Source organism: Biomphalaria glabrata, chromosome 16 (genome assembly GCF_947242115.1).
Source record: "Biomphalaria glabrata chromosome 16, xgBioGlab47.1, whole genome shotgun sequence".
Classification (NCBI taxonomy): Eukaryota; Metazoa; Mollusca; class Gastropoda; family Planorbidae; genus Biomphalaria; species Biomphalaria glabrata.
Genome location: NC_074726.1, coordinates 18,105,417 through 18,124,093, shown reverse-complemented (window position 1 = coordinate 18,124,093; position 18,677 = coordinate 18,105,417). Strand labels below are relative to the sequence as shown.

Sequence of the window (18,677 nt, the reverse complement as noted above, 5' to 3'; positions counted from 1 at the left end):
TTATCCTGTGAATTAGTATATCTGTTACAAATGTATTAGTGTATCTGATACAAGTGAATTAGTGTATCTGTTACAAGTGAATTAGTGTATCTGATACAAGTGAATTACTGTATCTGATACAAGTGAATTCGTGTATCTGATACAAGTGAATTCGTGTATCTGATACACGTGAATTTGTGTATCTGATACACGTGAATTTGTGTATCTGATACACGTGAATTTGTGTATCTGATACACGTGAATTCGTGTATCTGATACAAGTGAATTAGTGTATCTGATACAAGTGAATTTGTGTATCTGTTACAATGAAATTTCATGGCCTGCTCTCTTTCTTTATCTCGCTCTCTCTGGAATCTCCATTTTGTGTTTTTTTTTACCTGCGCATCGTAATTTCTCTCACATAGACTTGATTTAGAAAGACCCGCTTCATAATGAACCCTCGACACATACTCTCTCTCACGTTTTGGGCCCGTTGATTTTAGTACCACTTATCTCCCCTCTCCCGCCAAAATTTCTGAAAGTTAGTCCTTCATACACATTCCTGTTCCCCTTTCTACATTTCTATTGGTATTTTGTTCTCTAAATAAAAAGAAATATCAATTTGGGTTTATTAATTGTCGTTTATTAGACCCTTTTTTAAGTAGTGAAATGTATGCTATTAGGATTTTGTTTTTTTATGGGGGTTTTTCGGACCCTTGCTCTCTCCCTTTCTCTCTTGAAAAAAAAAAAAAAACAACAACTACATCTATCGAAATAAACTGAATACAAACACTGTGGCCATTTTTTAGAAATATCAAAATAAAAAAGTGAAATGAATTTCCTCAGTTTTATAAATCTATATGAAACAATTTCTTAGTAAGCAATCGCGAAGAGGTAAGACAAACCTTTCTGCAACATTTTCAATTTAAAACTTGACTTCGGTATCACAAAAGGTTTCAGAGTTATTGACAACAAAAAAGAGGTTAATTTATTTCCTTTAGATCTAGGTAAAAAAATTCATACAGTGTCAATTTTTCAAAGGAAGTGGGAATGATGTAAGGCATATTAAAAATAAAAAGACTTAGAAAAAAATTGATCTAAAAATATGGAATTTGTGACATATTTCTATTTATGCTTTCTAATTAGCCTTATTGGAAATACCAAAAATAAAATACAAAGGTTTGATAGAGCTTGCGGTTTTTCACAAATTGCGGCGGTCAGACTGCGTATCAAAAAGCAATCTTAGTTAGCTTGTAGGAGGTAAAAGTAACCTGTGTACGAAATTTAATGTGGATACATGCGATAGTTAAGGAAATCTTGTATTCAATGTCTGGTATGTCAGTGAGTGTTAACTTACAAATATATAGTAGATTTTAATATTGACTTGAGAAGCTGACAAATAATCAGAAATTTATTTAGGAGAAAAGTGATACTAGAATTTCCTGGCCAAAAGTATGTGATGTGCTGTGGAAGGTGGGTATATGGAAGTAATTTAATAATGATGTAAAGGATGTAATTGTAATAATGTAATGTAAAATAAAAAAGGGTATATACATTTAATTATATAGAGTTTCAAACATTTCAGGACACTGAGAATTATTCTGAGCTCAGCCTTCAGCTGCCAGTCATACAGTTCATAACCAATCTAATTGAATCATCAGAAGATGGTAAGCTTACATTGATTTTTGTAAATACCAGATTTCTTTTTTAAAGTCACTGTGACAGGTGGGGAAATGTGCCGTGTGTTTGGCGCGTTTAATGTCTAGGGGATGATTATTTTTAAAGCTATCACACCCCAACCCGTCAGCATATAAATCGGAAGCAGGCACGCAACGTGACAAGCAATGAAAGAAAGATACAAAGTTAAAATGAAGAATATTTATTTACATAAATATTTACAGATAATAATAAAAAGGGGGAGGGTTTGCATCTATCTCTAGTGAATACTATGTTTAATCATCACTCTTGCACTTAATAAGAGTATGTCACTTTGTCCTCTGACTTAGCTGGTTGTCCTGTTGATGTCGCAGCTGGCTGTGTCCTGGCTTGAGGTTCTTCAGCTGGAGGTGGCGCTCTAGCGGATAGAGGGACGCCGGTGATTCAGTCCTTGTGGAGTATCAATCCAAAGTTCTGATATCTGTAGTGGGCACAGTAGGGCGGGTGGCCGGCTACTGTGGGCACAAGGTTACTGCGGGCAGAGCTGATCTGCCATGGGCAGCGTAGTTGACAGGCTTAGTCCAGTGAGTTGCAGGAGGTTTGGCGTGGCTATGACGTCTCGCACCGATCTGGGTCTATAGGGACGTCGCACCCAATAAGTTGACAGGTGGGCTGTCGAGTAGGCGGGCAAGGCCAATAGCGCCAAGTAGTAGAGTTGAGTAGATCCACGTAGGCGGGAGATGATACTCAATAGCAACTAGCAATTGATCCGATGAATAGGCAAGTGCAGCGCTAAATAGCACTAAGCACAAAGGCGATAGGGGATTCTCGATAGCAAATAGACAGACACCTGAGGGAGGCTGCGGATAAATAAAGACAAGTTAGGACATGTCTCTCATGCATCTTATCGATGCCCTCGACTGAGGTGCATTCGTCAGATTGGTAGAATTGCTTTAAAGCACAAAGGGGGGGGATGATGACAAATGGGACTTGGAAAATAGATGGCAGATAATGGCAATATAGAAATGTACATAAAAGGGAAAGTAATAATATAAAATTTACATAGAAGGGGAAATAATAATCTCAAATAAACAACACAGGTGGATAGAGAAAGAGGGGGGGGGGTGAAATGGGCAGTGGTCAGCGACCAAGATGGTTTGTTTACATACGACCGTGGGTCGAGAACAATGGAGCGCGCTTGAATGGAGAGGGTGTCCGTTCAAGTGGCGCAACTCTCGTCAGAGTGAAATGACTACAGGGGAGATAATTCAATACAGGGGAGATAACTCATATCTCCTTTCTAAGCGCAGTATTAGTGCGATAGTAAAATCATCCAGGCGATCAGCCGAGATAAAGGAAATAAAATGGATGTACAAATATATACATGGTTGCATCAACGATCAATTGAGCAACGCAGCATTAATAGATTAATGCAATACTTAATTACATACATAGGATATGTTTATGTTTTCTACTTACGACAGTGAGAAATACACAATGCACTAATTAAATATAAATGAAGTAATAAAATACACATGATAATCTCCAGTGAGAAATATGCACAAAGTAATTAAGATGGAACCTGTGATTAAGTTCGGCTTACCACCAGGTATTCCTCTAAGAGAAAGAATAAATGAAGCAGTCCAGACTTGATAGCTCAGCTCGAATGAGAAAAAGAGAAAGTCTGACTTGATTTAATTTACCTTATATACAGGCCTGGAAGATGTGGGCGGAAACAGGAAATGTCCTAGGCTAAGGATCATCTTACACGTGGGTGAATTAGACTTGAGATGGGAGTCGCACATTGGGAAGGTCAATGGGCGTGTTTGTCCTCGTGGTCTCCTAGATCAAAGAGAGTCGTGGGGAAGAGAGACTTGCAATCCACACAAGGTGGTGTCAACTGCGCCCGTAAGACATCCGGCCATTACAATCAAAGAGAATGTGTGTATCTTTGCCCCGGTCAAGGGAAGATAAATGAAAGGCGTGGCCTAGCCATCTTCCATGTGGTCAACTAAGTCTAGCCTGGAGAGGAAAGGGTGGGGGCGGGTGGAGAAATTGGGGATAGGATGGGGAAATAATTAAAATAAAATAAATAAATAAAGATAAATAATAATTAATGCTGTGATAAAATTGAGTGACTCTGACAGCGAGTTTTTGACTTGTCACAGTCACATACAGTATTTTTATTTCATGCTCATTAAAAGTGACTTTGTAGGATAGAACTAATTAGTAGTCATTGTCTTTGAACGATAGAAATACTTGAACAAAACAGCTTTTATATTGTAACAATCGAATGAAGACAACTCAACCAATACAGGTCTTTATTAATAGGACATGTCTTTAGCATAGCTTCTCCATCAGCTCCATACTCCCTTGCTTCTTCTCTAATGTTAGCGTTCATCTCTAGACTGTTCATTTCTTGTGCCTAACAGCTGGTACACATCATGAGTCAGTATAGGAGCAGGGTAATAACATTGCCACCCTTCTTAATGCTTTTGGTTCCGAAAAGTTCACAACGAGGTTGGAAGTTTGCAAGTTCAGGTGGAGGTTGATTGGTTGGAGTCACACCTACAAAGTCCTCTGTACTGTTTTCTGCAGGTGCCTCTTTCTCCAGTTGGCCAGTCTTGAGATGATGTCATGATTTGACACAAAGGAAGTAGTAGTGGTAATTGTAATTTCCAGGGCCTTAGTTCTAAAACATCATCAGTAGACTTCGATGAACGTCTTGTGAAGGATTTGTTGTCCCACAGGAAGCCAGCCACACAGTTTGCTGATAGCTCCTCTGCCATACATTTTACAGGTATCTCCTTGCCACGCTGTTTGCAGGTATCTCTTCTGACATGCAGTTTGCAGGTATCCTTTCTGCCACACATTTGCGGGTATCTCCTCTGCGAAACATTTGCGGGTATGTCCTCTGCCACACATTTGGGGTATCTCCTCTGAGACGCATTTCCAGGTATCTTCTCTGACAAATATTTGTAGGTATCTTCTCTGCCACATATTTCCAGGTATCTCCTCTGCCACATATTTGTGGGTATCTCCATTCGAGGTGCCACACTTTCAGTTCTTGTTAAACACTAGTGTGCAGTTATCAAGATTGAGTTTCCCTCATAAGTACTGGCAGACAGACATAAGTACTGGCAGACAGTCTTGGACACAGACCCTACCTTTACTTGATCTATGTGTAGCAAATACATTCAGGAGCAAAAGCTTCAGACACATAACAGCTATCTCCTCTTGCTTCCTCATCTCTTTCTTTCTTTTCAACTTGGTACTTCTCATTGAGATCCTCGCATCAATCGTCAGGTTCCTCGTCTTAAATCTACACCCACAAGACTTGCCAACAACACAGTCCCAGACAGTGCTACAGCCACAATCTTGATTAGGTAACTGCTCCCCCAACAATAAATATATTTATCCTTCCTCTGTACTCACTTGTGACTGAAATGTACCTGTTAGTTTCACTATCTCCTTCTTAATCGTGTCCATGTGTTCCTGGATCTTGCTTCTTTCTGTGTCCATTAATTCTTTCATGCTGCCTGAACGGCCTAGAATTTCTTCAGACATCGATCTCAAATTGACAGTTCTCCAGATCCTCGTCTTCATCAATCAGAGCCTCTCTCCCCCCCCCCCCTCGAAAAAAATTCCGGCTACGATCATGTGCATTATGTCTAATTAGTATTGATAAAATCAAATTGTTATTTATTGGCTAAGAACTGATCATTAGCCCTGATCAGAGTCTGCATGTTTTCCTAATGCAGGTGCTTACCAGCGTATGCTTGTCTTAAAAACTATTGGTGTACAGAGGATATTAGAAGATTTGAGGGACAAACCAGATGCAAGGTAAATCATTTGAAATTTACCAAATACCAATAGATATGCTTAAGTTGATCTTGTAATGGTTATATGGATACACATTTTTTATAAATTTAATACACATTATGTGTTCATTTTCTATTCCACAGCCTTCTTTATCAAAATATTACTAATGCTTTAAAGCACTTTCATTGAGCCGGAGTATTTTTCATTGCAACATTAAATACATTTATCACCTGTTTTTTTTTTTTTTTTTTGGTTTGTTGTAAAGTAATATATTAATGTTTTTTGTCTAAATAAACAGATACAACTTCATGACAGTATTTAAGGCTTATTGGTTTCATTGAAATGGAAGTTTTGTTAGTGATTGTCCTATTTATTTATTTAACGAATTGAATATATGTGTGTGTGTGTGTCTGTATGTATATATGTATGTTATTGACAAAGTGTGAAATGTAGGCATTCTATAGAATGCTGGGCGTTTTTTACAAAGCTTATATCAACTTACTGAAATTTGGCACAATTATTTATTTGGAAACAAAACCAAGAAAAGCGAAGACTGGTTTGAAGCTAGTCTACCAGAAATGGAAACTGCCACTACGAACAAGAGAGCAGCCATGCTAATCTACAAGAAGGATCCCACCCCAAGCAACTTAAAAAGGCTCAGAGCTGCACGTAACAATGCCCAAAGAGTAGCGAGACAATGTGCTAACAAATACTGGCAGGAGCTATGCGAAGATATTCAATCTTGTGCAGAGTGTGGAAACATAAGAGCACTATATGAGGGCATGAGAAAAGCCTTTGGACCTCACACCAGCAAGTGTGCTCCGCTCAAGTCAAAAGATGGCTCAATCATCAGCGATCGTGCGCTGCAAATGGAACGATGGGGTAGAACACTAAGCAGAACTCTACCAGATTGAAAACGCCATCTCACCAAATGCTGTTTCCAACTTCCCATCACTTCCAGTTTTGACGGAATTAGACGAAACGCCCTCAGTAATGGAGCTGAGCATTGCCATTGACATGCTTGCACATGGGAAAACACCCGGAGGAGATGGCATTCCTGCTGAAGTAATTCAGGCTGGAAAACATGCCCTAATCAAACCACTCCATGAACTGCTAAGCTTGTGCTGGGAACAAGGAATGGTCCCCCAGGAATTGAAAGACTCCAACATTGTTACAATTTATAAAAATAAAGGCGACCGCTCTGATTGTAACAATTACAGAGGCATCTCACTGCTTAGCATAGTCGGAAAGGCTTTTGCTAGAGTATTACTAAAGCGATTACAGATCCTGGCAGATCGTGTTTATCCAGAGTCGCAGTGTGGCTTTAGGGCAGGTAGATCTACAACAGATATGATTTTCTCTCTGCGGCAGCTACAGGAGAAGAGCAGAGAACAAAAGCAGCCCCTCTTCATAGCTTTTATTGATTTGACCAAGGCCTTTGACCTTGTTAGCAGAAGCGGTCTGTTTGCTGTACTAGAGAGAATCGGCTGCCCAAATAAGTTAAGAAAACTAGTGTCAGCTTTTCACGAAAATATGCAGGGCACCGTTCAGTTTGAAAGTTCTTCCTCCAGGCCATTCTCCATTAAGAGCGGTGTAAAACAAGGATGTGTACTGGCCCCTACACTATTTGGCATCTTCTTCTCAGTCGTACTATCGTACTATGCTTTTAAATCCCTGGAAGACGGAATATACATCCATAGCAGATCCGATGGAAGGCTCTTTAACCTGGCACGTCTTAAAGCCAAAACGAAAAGGCGTCGTATCTTGATAAGGGAGCTGCTGTTTGCAGATGACGCGGCACTCGTATCTCACTCACAAGGAGGTCTACAGAAGCTAGTGAACGCCTTAGCAGCTGCTTGTCAAGAGTTTAGCCTTACTATAAGTCTCTCCAAGACCGAAATCCTGGCACAAGACGTCGCAGAAATACCTATAATACAAATTGGGAACCACACCCTTTCAGTGGTGCAGGAATTTACCTACTTGGGTTCAACAATTGTCAGTAACCTAGACTTAGACATCGAGCTGACAAAAAGGATAGGAAAAGCTACCACAGCATTGGCAAAACTCTCCAAGCGCGTCTGGGAAAATGGTAAATTGACCACAGCGACCAAAATCCTAGTCTACAACGCCTGTGTTGTGAGCACTCTCCTTTATGGCAGTGAAAGCTGGTCAACATACATGTACCAAGAGCACAGATTGAATAGTTTCCACTTGCGCTGCCTGAGACGCATAATGGGCATCTCTTGGAGGGACCATGTCTCCAATCAGGAAGTTTTGAGATTGGCCAATATGAACAGCATGTATGCTCTCCTGACACAAAGAAGATTACGCTGGCTCGGACATGTCACCCGCATGCCAGATGGTAGAATCCCGAAAGATATCTTATATGCTGAGCTTGTGGAAGGAGTCAGACCCAAGGGCCGCCCAAGACTAACATATAGAGATGTCTGCAAGCGAGACATGAGAGCCTCAGGCATCAGTGAAAGTATGTGGGAAAACATAGCCAAAGACCGGAGTGCATGGAGACAGACTGTGCGTGCTGGGACAACCCTTGCTGAGAACAAAAGAATTGAAGCGGCTTTAATCAAGAGGGAAAAAAAGAAAGCTGCCCTGTCTGCTAGCCCTAAATCAGAGGCATACACATGTACGAATTGTGGCAAAGTCTGCCGTTCTAGAATTGGCTTGATTAGCCACACCAGATTCTGCCCCGTCTCAAGATTAAGCCAAAACCAGTGACTCACTTGGGCGCATCCATTGCCTTTCGAGACAAAAGGAGCCATATATACCTGACAACACAAGAATCAATTTAAAAAAAAACGCTAATTAACTATTGGTAATTAATTATTTTGTTTACCTTGAACAGATGTGGTGGTACTATTTGAATTAGTCCCCTTAAGACTCTGAGTCCTGAGTGAACATTTTTTGTAAGCATTTAAAAAAAAAAAATTAAATCACGTCAACATTTTTCAACATTTTTTCCCTTCTTCCTTTCCCCTTTCACAATTTGTTCAGATCATAGAGCATTGAGAAAACTAAAAGATAAACAAAAACAATTGATAAAAATATTTCTAAAAGGACAGATTTATTATGTCTAGGTCAATCATTCATATAATTAAATGACTGATCCCAACTAATTGATATAATACTCTTAATATAAGCTTTGATTTTCTAAAAAGTATTTTTTGTTTTTCTTGTTACGCACTTATGTTATCTGCAAAGTGGGAAATGCAGGCATTCTATAGAATGACTAGTCCTGTGTCAGGCCAAGTAAAAAATGTCTTATTTAGAAAGATATTTATACATTCAATATACATGTGGGGAAAAAATGAATAACAGGATTTTTTAAGACTCTTCAAGATTAAAATTCCCTTTGTAGGCCCATGTCTGCTTTACCCTATGCTAGGTACAATTTCTATATTTAATAATCTAATAATTCTTAAATTCAATGAATTGTAATTTAAAATAGTAATATACATTTATAACTATAAAATTGTTTAGTTTCTTCTAACTAGGCTAAAATGATAAATTAAAGATGTCAAAACATTGGAAGGTAAAGTTATCTACACGCATCAGCAAAAGAGAATCAAAAGTAATTCATTAACTCTTAAATGCTGCTCTTATTTTGAAATATTTTTGTAGTTTCTTCTTAAATACAAAAATCAATATAATAATAATTTTGTGTGCGTGTGTAGATAAAACAAGCAGTGTTTGTTCCCATGACAATCAAATCATTAAATACAGTCCAACTTTCTGTGTAAGAACAATACTTTTTCATATTCTTACCTGGTACCATGATATTGGCACGCTTTTGGGCCCCATAAATTATACAGAAGCTGTTGAGAAACGCACATGATGACATTCATCAGTTTTACCTGCTTTTTTTCAATTAGAGGTATTTTTTTAATTAGAGGTGTTTTAATTAAACAAATCATTTTTGTTTTCACTTAAAATGGCATCATTTTTTTCTATCATTGTTTGGTTTTAATTTGACAATATTAAAACCCACATTCATGTTATAGTGTTCATGATTTAACAATAATTACAAAACAAATTTACTGAAAATAACAGACAAAAATATCTCTTGTTCTACTTTAGACACAAACACACATACAAAACATAGATTGTATCATTCTCCTTTAAAGAAAGAATACAATGGTGACCAAAATAGTTTCGCCCCAAACCTCTGTCCAAAACTTCCTGCTTCGACTGGTGGTACATTGGAAGGAATCCTGTGGGCTCACCTAGTGAAGGAAGACTTCCTGACAGAGCTAAGGGATTTGTGAAGAGCCAATCTCTTGTTGTAATAGGAAACAAGCTCAACCCTTTAATGGTGTGGATGCAACCTATCCTCCACTCAATTCCTTCCCTCTTATTTTAAAAGAGGTACAATTGTATCTAAAGGTAAATTTGAAATTGAAATAGTTTACATTCACAATTGTGCAAGTATTTCAAAACTGTTCTAATGGTGATTCATTTTTGTTTTAGTCCTACAGCATTCATTTAGTTATCTAATTAGAGAAGAGTTCTTATTGTTGCCCATACAATTAATTTGTCTAAAAAATAAAGGATTTGTGAGGCAGGAATGGCAATGGAGTTATATATACAAAATGTTATGTTTTTCTGTGTACACACTTATGGAATAATTGCACATTATAACCACCACCAGGACCCCCCGGAATTTTTTTTTTCTTAAATTCTAAGATCCCTACTCCCTTTGTTTTTGTCACATTTAGTGCTGATGTGGGTCCTGTCTCAAAAGAAGACGATGGATGCACATATTCAAATTATTCTCTTCAGGGGACATATCTGGGTCCTAGATAAAGGGATCATGGGTGACTCGTATCATGGTCCCTAGCTGTCTCAACCTTGCTGTGACCCGGTAGAATGCTTTGCATTTCATTTAGCACCAACTCAGTTGCAGAAACTGTTGAAGGAAATGTCATTGATGCCTAAGGATCTCCACTCCTGATTCCTGTACTTTGCTATTGTATTGTCATTGTATAGGAATCAAAGACTCTCAGGAGATTTTCATAACATTTTGTGTAGACATAAGAGAGGAAGATTGTTGTTTGCAATGTGAAGCAGTTACACTTAGTCAAAATATGGAAATAAAACACAAAGAGTTTATAAAATGACTTTATAATAAATAATAATATCCTAAAATTCATGCTATCTCACAACTTAATCATAAAACATATGTTAGAGGTGTTTTGTAACTATGTGAAAAAAAATTTATTTGCCAAAAAATGCCAGGTTCAGTCTTGAGCACTGAAAGCAGTTTGTCAAATCTCAATGGATATCAATTTATAAGTAACAACCTTTATCCAACCTCATCATTTTCAACAGACTAATGAAACAGTTTTGTGCTGTCCATACAGTTTGATTTGTCTAAGATAGTTTTTAAAAAATGTTTTACAATTAGTGTCTGCCAGTACAATGTGTGTAATCATTTTTGAAATATTCTTTATTGCTGCAGTTGAATAACCAGCATAAACCAGCATTATAGTCAAGTTCAAAAAGGAGCATTTATTGACTTTTGATTAAGAAATTAGTTATTTGCATCTGACAAGTACTTGAGTTAAGATGAATCTGTTGCATTACTTTTTTAAAAATTCTTACAAATAGTGCTGAGACTAGAAAACTTTCCCTTGACTCTTTTGTTGTTATTGCTAGTAGATCTATCTGAAATATTTCTGCTTGTACTTTCATACAAAAAAGGAACAAAACTAAAAGTTATTACTAGTAAAAACCAAGAAAATATTTGGATAACAAAATGTATGATTCAGATGTATAACACTATAAGCTATCAAAATACAAATGGAATCTTGAACAAAACAGTACAACAAATAGTAAACTTTTCAGAATGTGTTCTGGTTTCCAAATGTAAACATTAAGCAATTCTAACTTGACAAAGCAAAATGTTCAAGTCATGTGTACCTGGTAACCAAAAATTCAATACCTTGAAATCATAATTCCCACTAAAAAATGTTAACTACAAAATTATCTGATTATAATTATACACAAATATGTACATGTACAAATAAACCATTTTATTGAGTAGTCTTGCAGGTGGCTTTTAAAACATTGAGAACATACCGGTATAAGATCCAACTTAAAAATCGAAACAACTATTTTATCAATAATTTTAGCTGTTCTGAAAAATGTTATTAAAAAAGTATTTTCTTTTAAGATTAAGATTCTCCTTTTTGAAGAAAAAAAAAATTTTTAGTAAAAAATTTCTGCCAGACTTCAAGGGATAATTGATGATCCTCTATCACATACTGGAACATTGGTTAATATGCATGACTGAATGCATGACACATGGGCGTAATCATCTTCTTTTTTGAACTAACGTCTCTATTATATAAGATAAGAAAAGAAGACTTACTGAAATCTACAGCAAAATACCTTCTAAAGTCTATAAAAAGAGTTATTTTATTTTGTTTCAATTTAGAAAAAAAAAACATCTTCCATGTTGTCTGTAGTGATCATCTTGAAATTTAATATATGAGCTTTTGTCAAAACAATCAATTTACAGAGGAAACTTTTTTTCTTAATAAGACGATACAATATGTGATACAATATGTTCTTTTTTTAATCAAACCCATGACTAAGTACAGTAGTAGATTTTTTAAAGGATTACATGTGCAGTTGACAGCATGCCCAACTTATTTTTCAGCACATGAAAGCCTTTGCATCCTTTCAGGTTGTGTTGGACACAAATAATGAGTTGCAGCTTTGAAGAACAGAGACAAACTCATGCCTCAAAGAATTTCTAAAAGATGGCCAAGAAAAGGAATAAGAAAAACTCATCTTTGCCCCAATGAATTCTCAAAAGATGGCCAAGAAAAGGAATCTACAATTTTTTCAAATTTTATACTCTCAAAATTATTTGTAAATCTCTTGAACAAAAAGCAACAGATTCATTGAGCTTTTGAATTATCTGATATTTTTCAATGACTTCAACTAAACAGTGAAATATTGAAAGAAAGAAACATTTTGGCTTGAGTAAGAATACCACAAGTATTATATTCTTTACCAAAAAATAAAGCTACAGACAGACCAATTACTAATCTTATAAATAATTTTCCTTAGATAAAAATCTATAAACCAATAGAAAAAAAAAAAGACTTCAGAAAATGTTAAAAGTCATCAGTTTTAGAAAATACCAATGTGTTTCCTTAGTTAAAAAAAACAAATTTTAACTCTTTCTCTCTGTAATTATTTGTAATTATCATTTTAGCCATTTGTAGTTCACTACCATATTGTGATTAAACTTAAATAACTTTGTACTTGTTATCAGAAAATGTTATATTTGATACAGAATTAAAGGGAAATGCATGTACTTTTTCATATAACATACATTAATGTTTATAAACCAAAAAGATAATTCAACTGTGAATTATGAAAATTAAAAACAAAAACTTAACAACTGTTGACAGGTCTCATTGGATTTAGCTGTATACTAGATCTAGATAATATTTTATGATCCAAATAAAAATAAAGGATTTTTTGACATATGTTCATATCAAAACAAAAAACAAAATGGAAACTTGATTCATGGTCATCAAGCTGTAGCTCTAGTCTAATTAAAGTAAATGATTCAAATGAATAAAATATATTTTGTCATATATTTATCCATATTTTCACAAAACTTTATATACAACATATTTGAAAATTTATAAAATGATTGTATTCAGTTCATTCTCCCATGCACTACTATTTGGATGTTTTACAAAGGGAACTATTCCAGATTAAATTTTAAGCAATTAAAAACATTTTGGGACAAAATATCGACTTTTAATGTATCAACACTAATATCATTGATTTGACTGAAATGACATGGTCAAATCAATGATGGTATCGTGGATTAGGAGAGAAGAGTTATTAACCCGTTTGAACATTGTTTAACCAGCATTATTAAAATTGTCAGATTATCATTTGCAACAGTAGTCTAAAATATATGAAAGAAATATAACTATGAAAGCTTATATATAACTATAAAGCTCTTTAAAAATGTTGTGCTAAAAATGTCAAGGCATTCAAAATTGAAAGAATATACCGGTATCTCATAGCTTTGAACTAGAAAGTACAAAAGCATGCTTGAAAAAAAAAGCCACATAAAGTTTTGGTAAAACTGCTCAATATTTGTCCAAAGATTTGGTCAATGATAGCCACATACTATTTCTTGCTTCAATCACATACACACTTCACCAAGTACATTACATATTCTAGAGCATCAAGTATTTTCATAGGTTCATCTTTCTCAGACACTTTTTAATAAAGCTGAATAGACATAATTGTGTATTTGATATTGTGTGAACAAAAATCAATAATACAAAATAAACATTTCAGTATTTATTATCAAGTGACTTTCATATTTATTGAAGCACAATATGTGCATAAATCATTTTTATACATGCATCAAAAAGTATTGTTGATAGAGTTGAGCAGGTAAACTGGAGCTTAAAAATGTCTATAAGTTGTTTTAAAATATTGTATCTGCAAGTGGACAATTAGTGAAACACCAGTAACAAGTAAGTTTCTAAGTGACAACAATGTTAATCCTCTTAAACTGTCTCAAAGAAATTTAATCTTGGTATTAGTCAAAGACTCTTGAGCACAAAAAAACTCACAATTTGCATTTTTTTTAAAAACTGAATTCAATTGATAACTTTTACAGCTAAAGCCAATTAATATTTTTCTATGCCACACAATCAAATAGGCCTACTTCAAAGTAAAAAATATTCTACCATTGAGAATTAACCAAGTGAATATACTACTTAATAACGTAATACTGACCTCATTATAACAATATCCTTACCACTCAGCCACCAGGAAATATAAAAGAAAATATAACCAGTTTAATATAGAGGACACAATATGACAAAGGGTAGGAATGTTGTTCATTACATGTGATAATTACACAATGTTTGTAGAAAAGTAGCTTAGATATGACAACATAGCAATGTTGTTTAATGTTAAGTAGATCTCTTTGAGGATATTCAACAAATAACAATTCCCAAGAGCTTTATAGATCACAATTTTTCTTTGAAAAGTCAGATTCATGAAAGAATATAGCCAACTCTTCATCCTAATGACATCATTGATAATAAATAGATGCATTTAACGATGGTAATAAGCACTTTTAATATAAACAATTATATGAAGTTTGAGAGAAAATGTTTACAAGAATGTTGTATTTATTGATAGAAAAACTTCACCTCCTACAAGCAATCAATTCAAAAAGACCACACTGTGAAGTAAAACTAAAACAACAAATCAAAGTAAAAACAAAATAAATTAACAATTAGAGAAAGACTATGAAATTAAACCTTTTCAGCTGAATCAAGCGAATGTTTGATGTAAAATGTATTGATCACAACCAAAACGCGGTCTAAATGCTGAACAAATACTTCAATGTCTGTTAATAAAGCATGTTCAAACTGCGGACTCATAGGGTCCACTGTAGTTTTCTCATCTACAGTTAAATGGCTAACAAAAGTTTCTCTGTAGGGAAGGGCTTTCACAGCAACCTAAAACAAAAATGTGTAGGTAAAAAGTTATTCAAGAAAATATTGATGTCTACGTAAATCAAAACTTTTTTTGTTAAGATTTTTTTTAGTCATTACAAAAAGCAGATGAAGAAGTTAGATACTAAAACCACTCAGACAATTGATCTACTGAAACTTTTAACATGAAAAGAAGTATTTGAATTTGTTAAATAATAGTCAATTTGCAAGTTTCACTTATTTGATACCAACTTTGCACACTGTTATAGCCTACCCATGTATATTTGTTTTAATATAATTTTCTTTTAAGTGTATGCTTAAGACTTGTCTTAGCTAGCCCTTCTATCTTATCTATCCAAAAGATTTAGTAACCAAAATAAATATTTCATTACCGCAAATACACCTCTAACTACCCAGCCATGATAGTTTTTAAGAGTTCTGGAATAAGCATTACTGGCACATATACTCATATCAGTACTGCCTGAGCTGCATTCTCTTAGAAATTCTCTGATGAATTCCAAACTCCTGAAAGAAACAAGACACATTTGAACAGAATATTTGAATAGCTCTTTGGCTTATTGAATGAACTATGCAAATAATACATTTATTAGACAACTGATACAACATCATGCATCATGTGAATAATTAAACCATTATAATATTCAATAACTGATATAATTTTAATAGTTAGCTGTCAAGTAAAACAGATTCAAATCGTATACTTGAAATGAAAGTTTGATTTGATAAACTTGTTAGTAAGGAAATAGCTCAGTTTTTGTTTGCAGATGATCTAAAAAATCATTTGTCTTAAGTGAGCTGAAATATTTACTATGCATTACAAGTTAAAAAAAAAAGACCTATCAGTATACAAATATCTTCAAATGTTTCTCTAATTAGACACAATATTAATAAATGCACTAATTTTATACAACGAAGAGTGTTGTTACCCCTTCGTTGAGTCTTGAATAGATAATAACTAAACTTGCAACTAACAATTGAACACAGGCAAAGGCGAGCAATGAGACAATTAAGAGCAATGTCAATTCATAAACAAACATTTAATAGATAACAAAGTGAATTCATATCTGCTGTAGCTCAACTAAATTCCAAAGTTCAAAACCTCAGTGACAAAACTTGCCTATCTCTAAAGATGCTATCATATGTACTGATTTCTTTATTCCCTAACTAATCCTAATATTTTTTTCATCAAGACATTATTATCGCTATATAAAACCTTGCAAGAAATACACAAAACAAAAGGAATTTTAAATTTTATAGCCTGCATTCTTTGTTGTAAACTAGCAATGCCTAACATAGGACAATTTCCTCTGTAATAATATGTACCTTTTAAGCCATAATAATGCAGAAGTAGCAGAATTAGAATGCGTATGTTGTCCATTTTGAACTTCATCTAAAACCATAGATTGAAGAGTAAGAAATTTCTCTGGATCGCTCAGGTGTTTTTGATGAATTTTCTACAAAAGAATTTCAATGACAGCCCTTTTAATGTGCATTAAAATTGAGCTTAAAAATTTTTGAATAAAAAAAAATTATTAAAAAAATCTTTTAAGGTAAAGATATTTCACTTTCAAGTTTTAATCCTTTAAACCAATAAATTCCTTCGAAGCAGGACGTTTTGGCGACGCCTTTTGGCCCCGCCGTTTTGGCGCGAAGGTCGTTTTGGCGCGAGCCGTTTTGGCGATGGGACGTTTTGGCGCGAAATACATTATGTACGTTTATTGTATTATTTCTTTTAAAAGAATTATTCATATCTATGTTTTGCATGAGTGTTTGTGTTAAGACATATTTTTCACGTACTAAATGTAAAATTGTGTGTTTGTTTTTCACATCATTTTCTTTAATAAACATTTTGGCTTGTGTATGTGTGTTTATTAAGAGGCACACTTTTATTTTCAAAAAAGTTTTTTTAGATATTACTTTAAAATTAAAAACAAAAAGAAACGATGATAGACTAAAAATTGATGCAATTATTTGTTTACATTAACATTGGTTTATAAAATGACTGTATGGTATCTCCAGCTATACATACCAAACACTTGCTAATAATAAGTAAAAATATAATACATGTACCATGTTTCTCAAAATACTTTAAGTTAAGTATACATAGACACCATGGTTATTTGCCTAAGTCGCTGGAATTCAAGGGTTCATTAAAAAAAAAGCTACGTGCTTATTAAATTATCGTCAAATGATATCTCGCGCCAAAACGTCCTGTAGCCAAAACGGCTCGCGCCAAAACATCCCGTCGCCAAAACGGCTCGCGCCAAAACATCCCGTCGCCAAAACGTCGGCGCCAAAACGTCACGTACCGAAATTCCTTTGCCCTATTGGTTATTGTTATTGTATTTATTATTCTTTATTGTATTGTAAAATGAATTTTTGAAAACAGATATGGTAGATAGATTCAAATTAAAGATGTCTATTCCCCATGTCAAGTTTGAGTGAGATTGTTGTATGAATAAACATTTCATTTGCATCTTGTAATATTTTGTTATGCATTATTGTCAAACAAATTCCCTCCAGGATAATGAAGATTATAATTATTATGTCAAATAACTTATAGTTGCCAGGGATGACATTCTTTACATGGAAACATAAATCATTGTAAGTCCCCAAAGAGTATGCACTAAGGAATTTTCTGATAATGAACCAGGTCTGCAGCAGTACCAACCTCTGACAGATACAAAGAATCTTCTTAGAAATGTTCAGGGCCTCAAAGAGGTCACCTCCTTTGGCTGATATAAAAATTGGGTATATTGTATATTGTTGAAGAGATACTGGGTCCTACAGAACTTAGGCTCTTAAGTTCATAAGGTTAAGCTTTTTTTTTAAAGACATAGCAAATATAATAAAATATAATTGTAATTAAAACATACTTTTATATTACCACAGAAATCCATTTTGACTGGTGAAAAAGCTGTGCTGTTCAATTTATCTACCAAAAAAAATGAACATTAGTAGAGACAGCAAATTAACTCCTTGACTCCAGAATTATTTTCCACATATGGACAGAATTAATTTTTCACCCTTTTGAAGTACACTACCATGATTCAATTTAACTAGACCTAGATACAATTTTATGATCTGAAAAATATCATACTTATCCATAATGTCCTTAAACTTTATTTTAAAATATTTAGGCCTAAGTTTTTATCAAAAGTCTGATGATTTCAGGAAGAGTAGGAAATGATTTCCCCACTTTGCATAGGTATAGTATAGAATGACTAGAACTGCTTCAGGCAAAGTGTGAAATGAGGAGTTTTGTTTAATTATGATAAAAAAATTGTTGTTTCTTATTGTGTTGTATGAAAGCTGAAAGAAAAGGAACCACTTATCTAGATCTTAATTTATAAAATGATAAAACAATTTGTTGTGATGAAACACAAAACAGTTAATTTATCATGTTTAACAAGGATTCAGTGCAATTAATTTTTGTCTAAAATATTTGACAGATTTCACCTTCACCTATCCTTTAGTCTGTTGGACCATTTTGGGGCACAACTCAAGATTTGTTGACCATCTTTTTCCATTCCTCTCTATCCTTTGCCTTGGATAGAAGCTCATTCAATGGCAGGCCTGCCCATTCTTCTATGTTGTCTTGCCATCACCTTCTCTGTCTGCCTCCTTATCTTTTTCATGGTACTGTTCCCTGAAGGAAGGTTTCTGAGAACCACCCTGAGGACCTTA

The 18,677-nt window shown here is 34.6% G+C and overlaps 2 protein-coding genes across 6 annotated transcripts in view; one reads left to right on the top strand and one right to left on the bottom strand.

Annotated features, from left to right (window-relative positions):
• The window catches only part of LOC106068997 (armadillo repeat-containing protein 8-like), a 40,586-nt gene extending 34,812 nt beyond the window's left edge, over window positions 1-5,774 (top strand). For 2 of the 3 annotated variants that reach the window (XM_013228552.2, XM_013228550.2), the window contains exons 18-20: window positions 1,565-1,646; window positions 5,373-5,478; window positions 5,601-5,774. In XM_013228552.2, the coding sequence (XP_013084006.1) occupies window positions 1,565-1,646; window positions 5,373-5,478; window positions 5,601-5,646 (234 nt within the window). In that variant the 3' untranslated portion in view covers window positions 5,647-5,774. The remainder of the gene's footprint in view (window positions 1-1,564; window positions 1,647-5,372; window positions 5,479-5,600) is intronic. The other variant, XM_013228551.2, reaches the window with a different exon arrangement.
• Window positions 5,775-10,577: 4,803 nt separating this feature from the next.
• Window positions 10,578-18,677, bottom strand: part of LOC106068996 (pleckstrin homology domain-containing family A member 8-like) — a 34,417-nt gene continuing 26,317 nt past the window's right edge. For all 3 annotated transcript variants that reach the window (XM_056013345.1, XM_013228549.2, XM_056013346.1), the window contains 4 exons: window positions 17,867-17,925; window positions 16,314-16,444; window positions 15,362-15,494; window positions 10,578-14,993 (listed from right to left, as the gene is read on the bottom strand). In XM_056013345.1, the coding sequence (XP_055869320.1) occupies window positions 14,787-14,993; window positions 15,362-15,494; window positions 16,314-16,444; window positions 17,867-17,925 (530 nt within the window). In that variant the 3' untranslated portion in view covers window positions 10,578-14,786. The remainder of the gene's footprint in view (window positions 14,994-15,361; window positions 15,495-16,313; window positions 16,445-17,866; window positions 17,926-18,677) is intronic.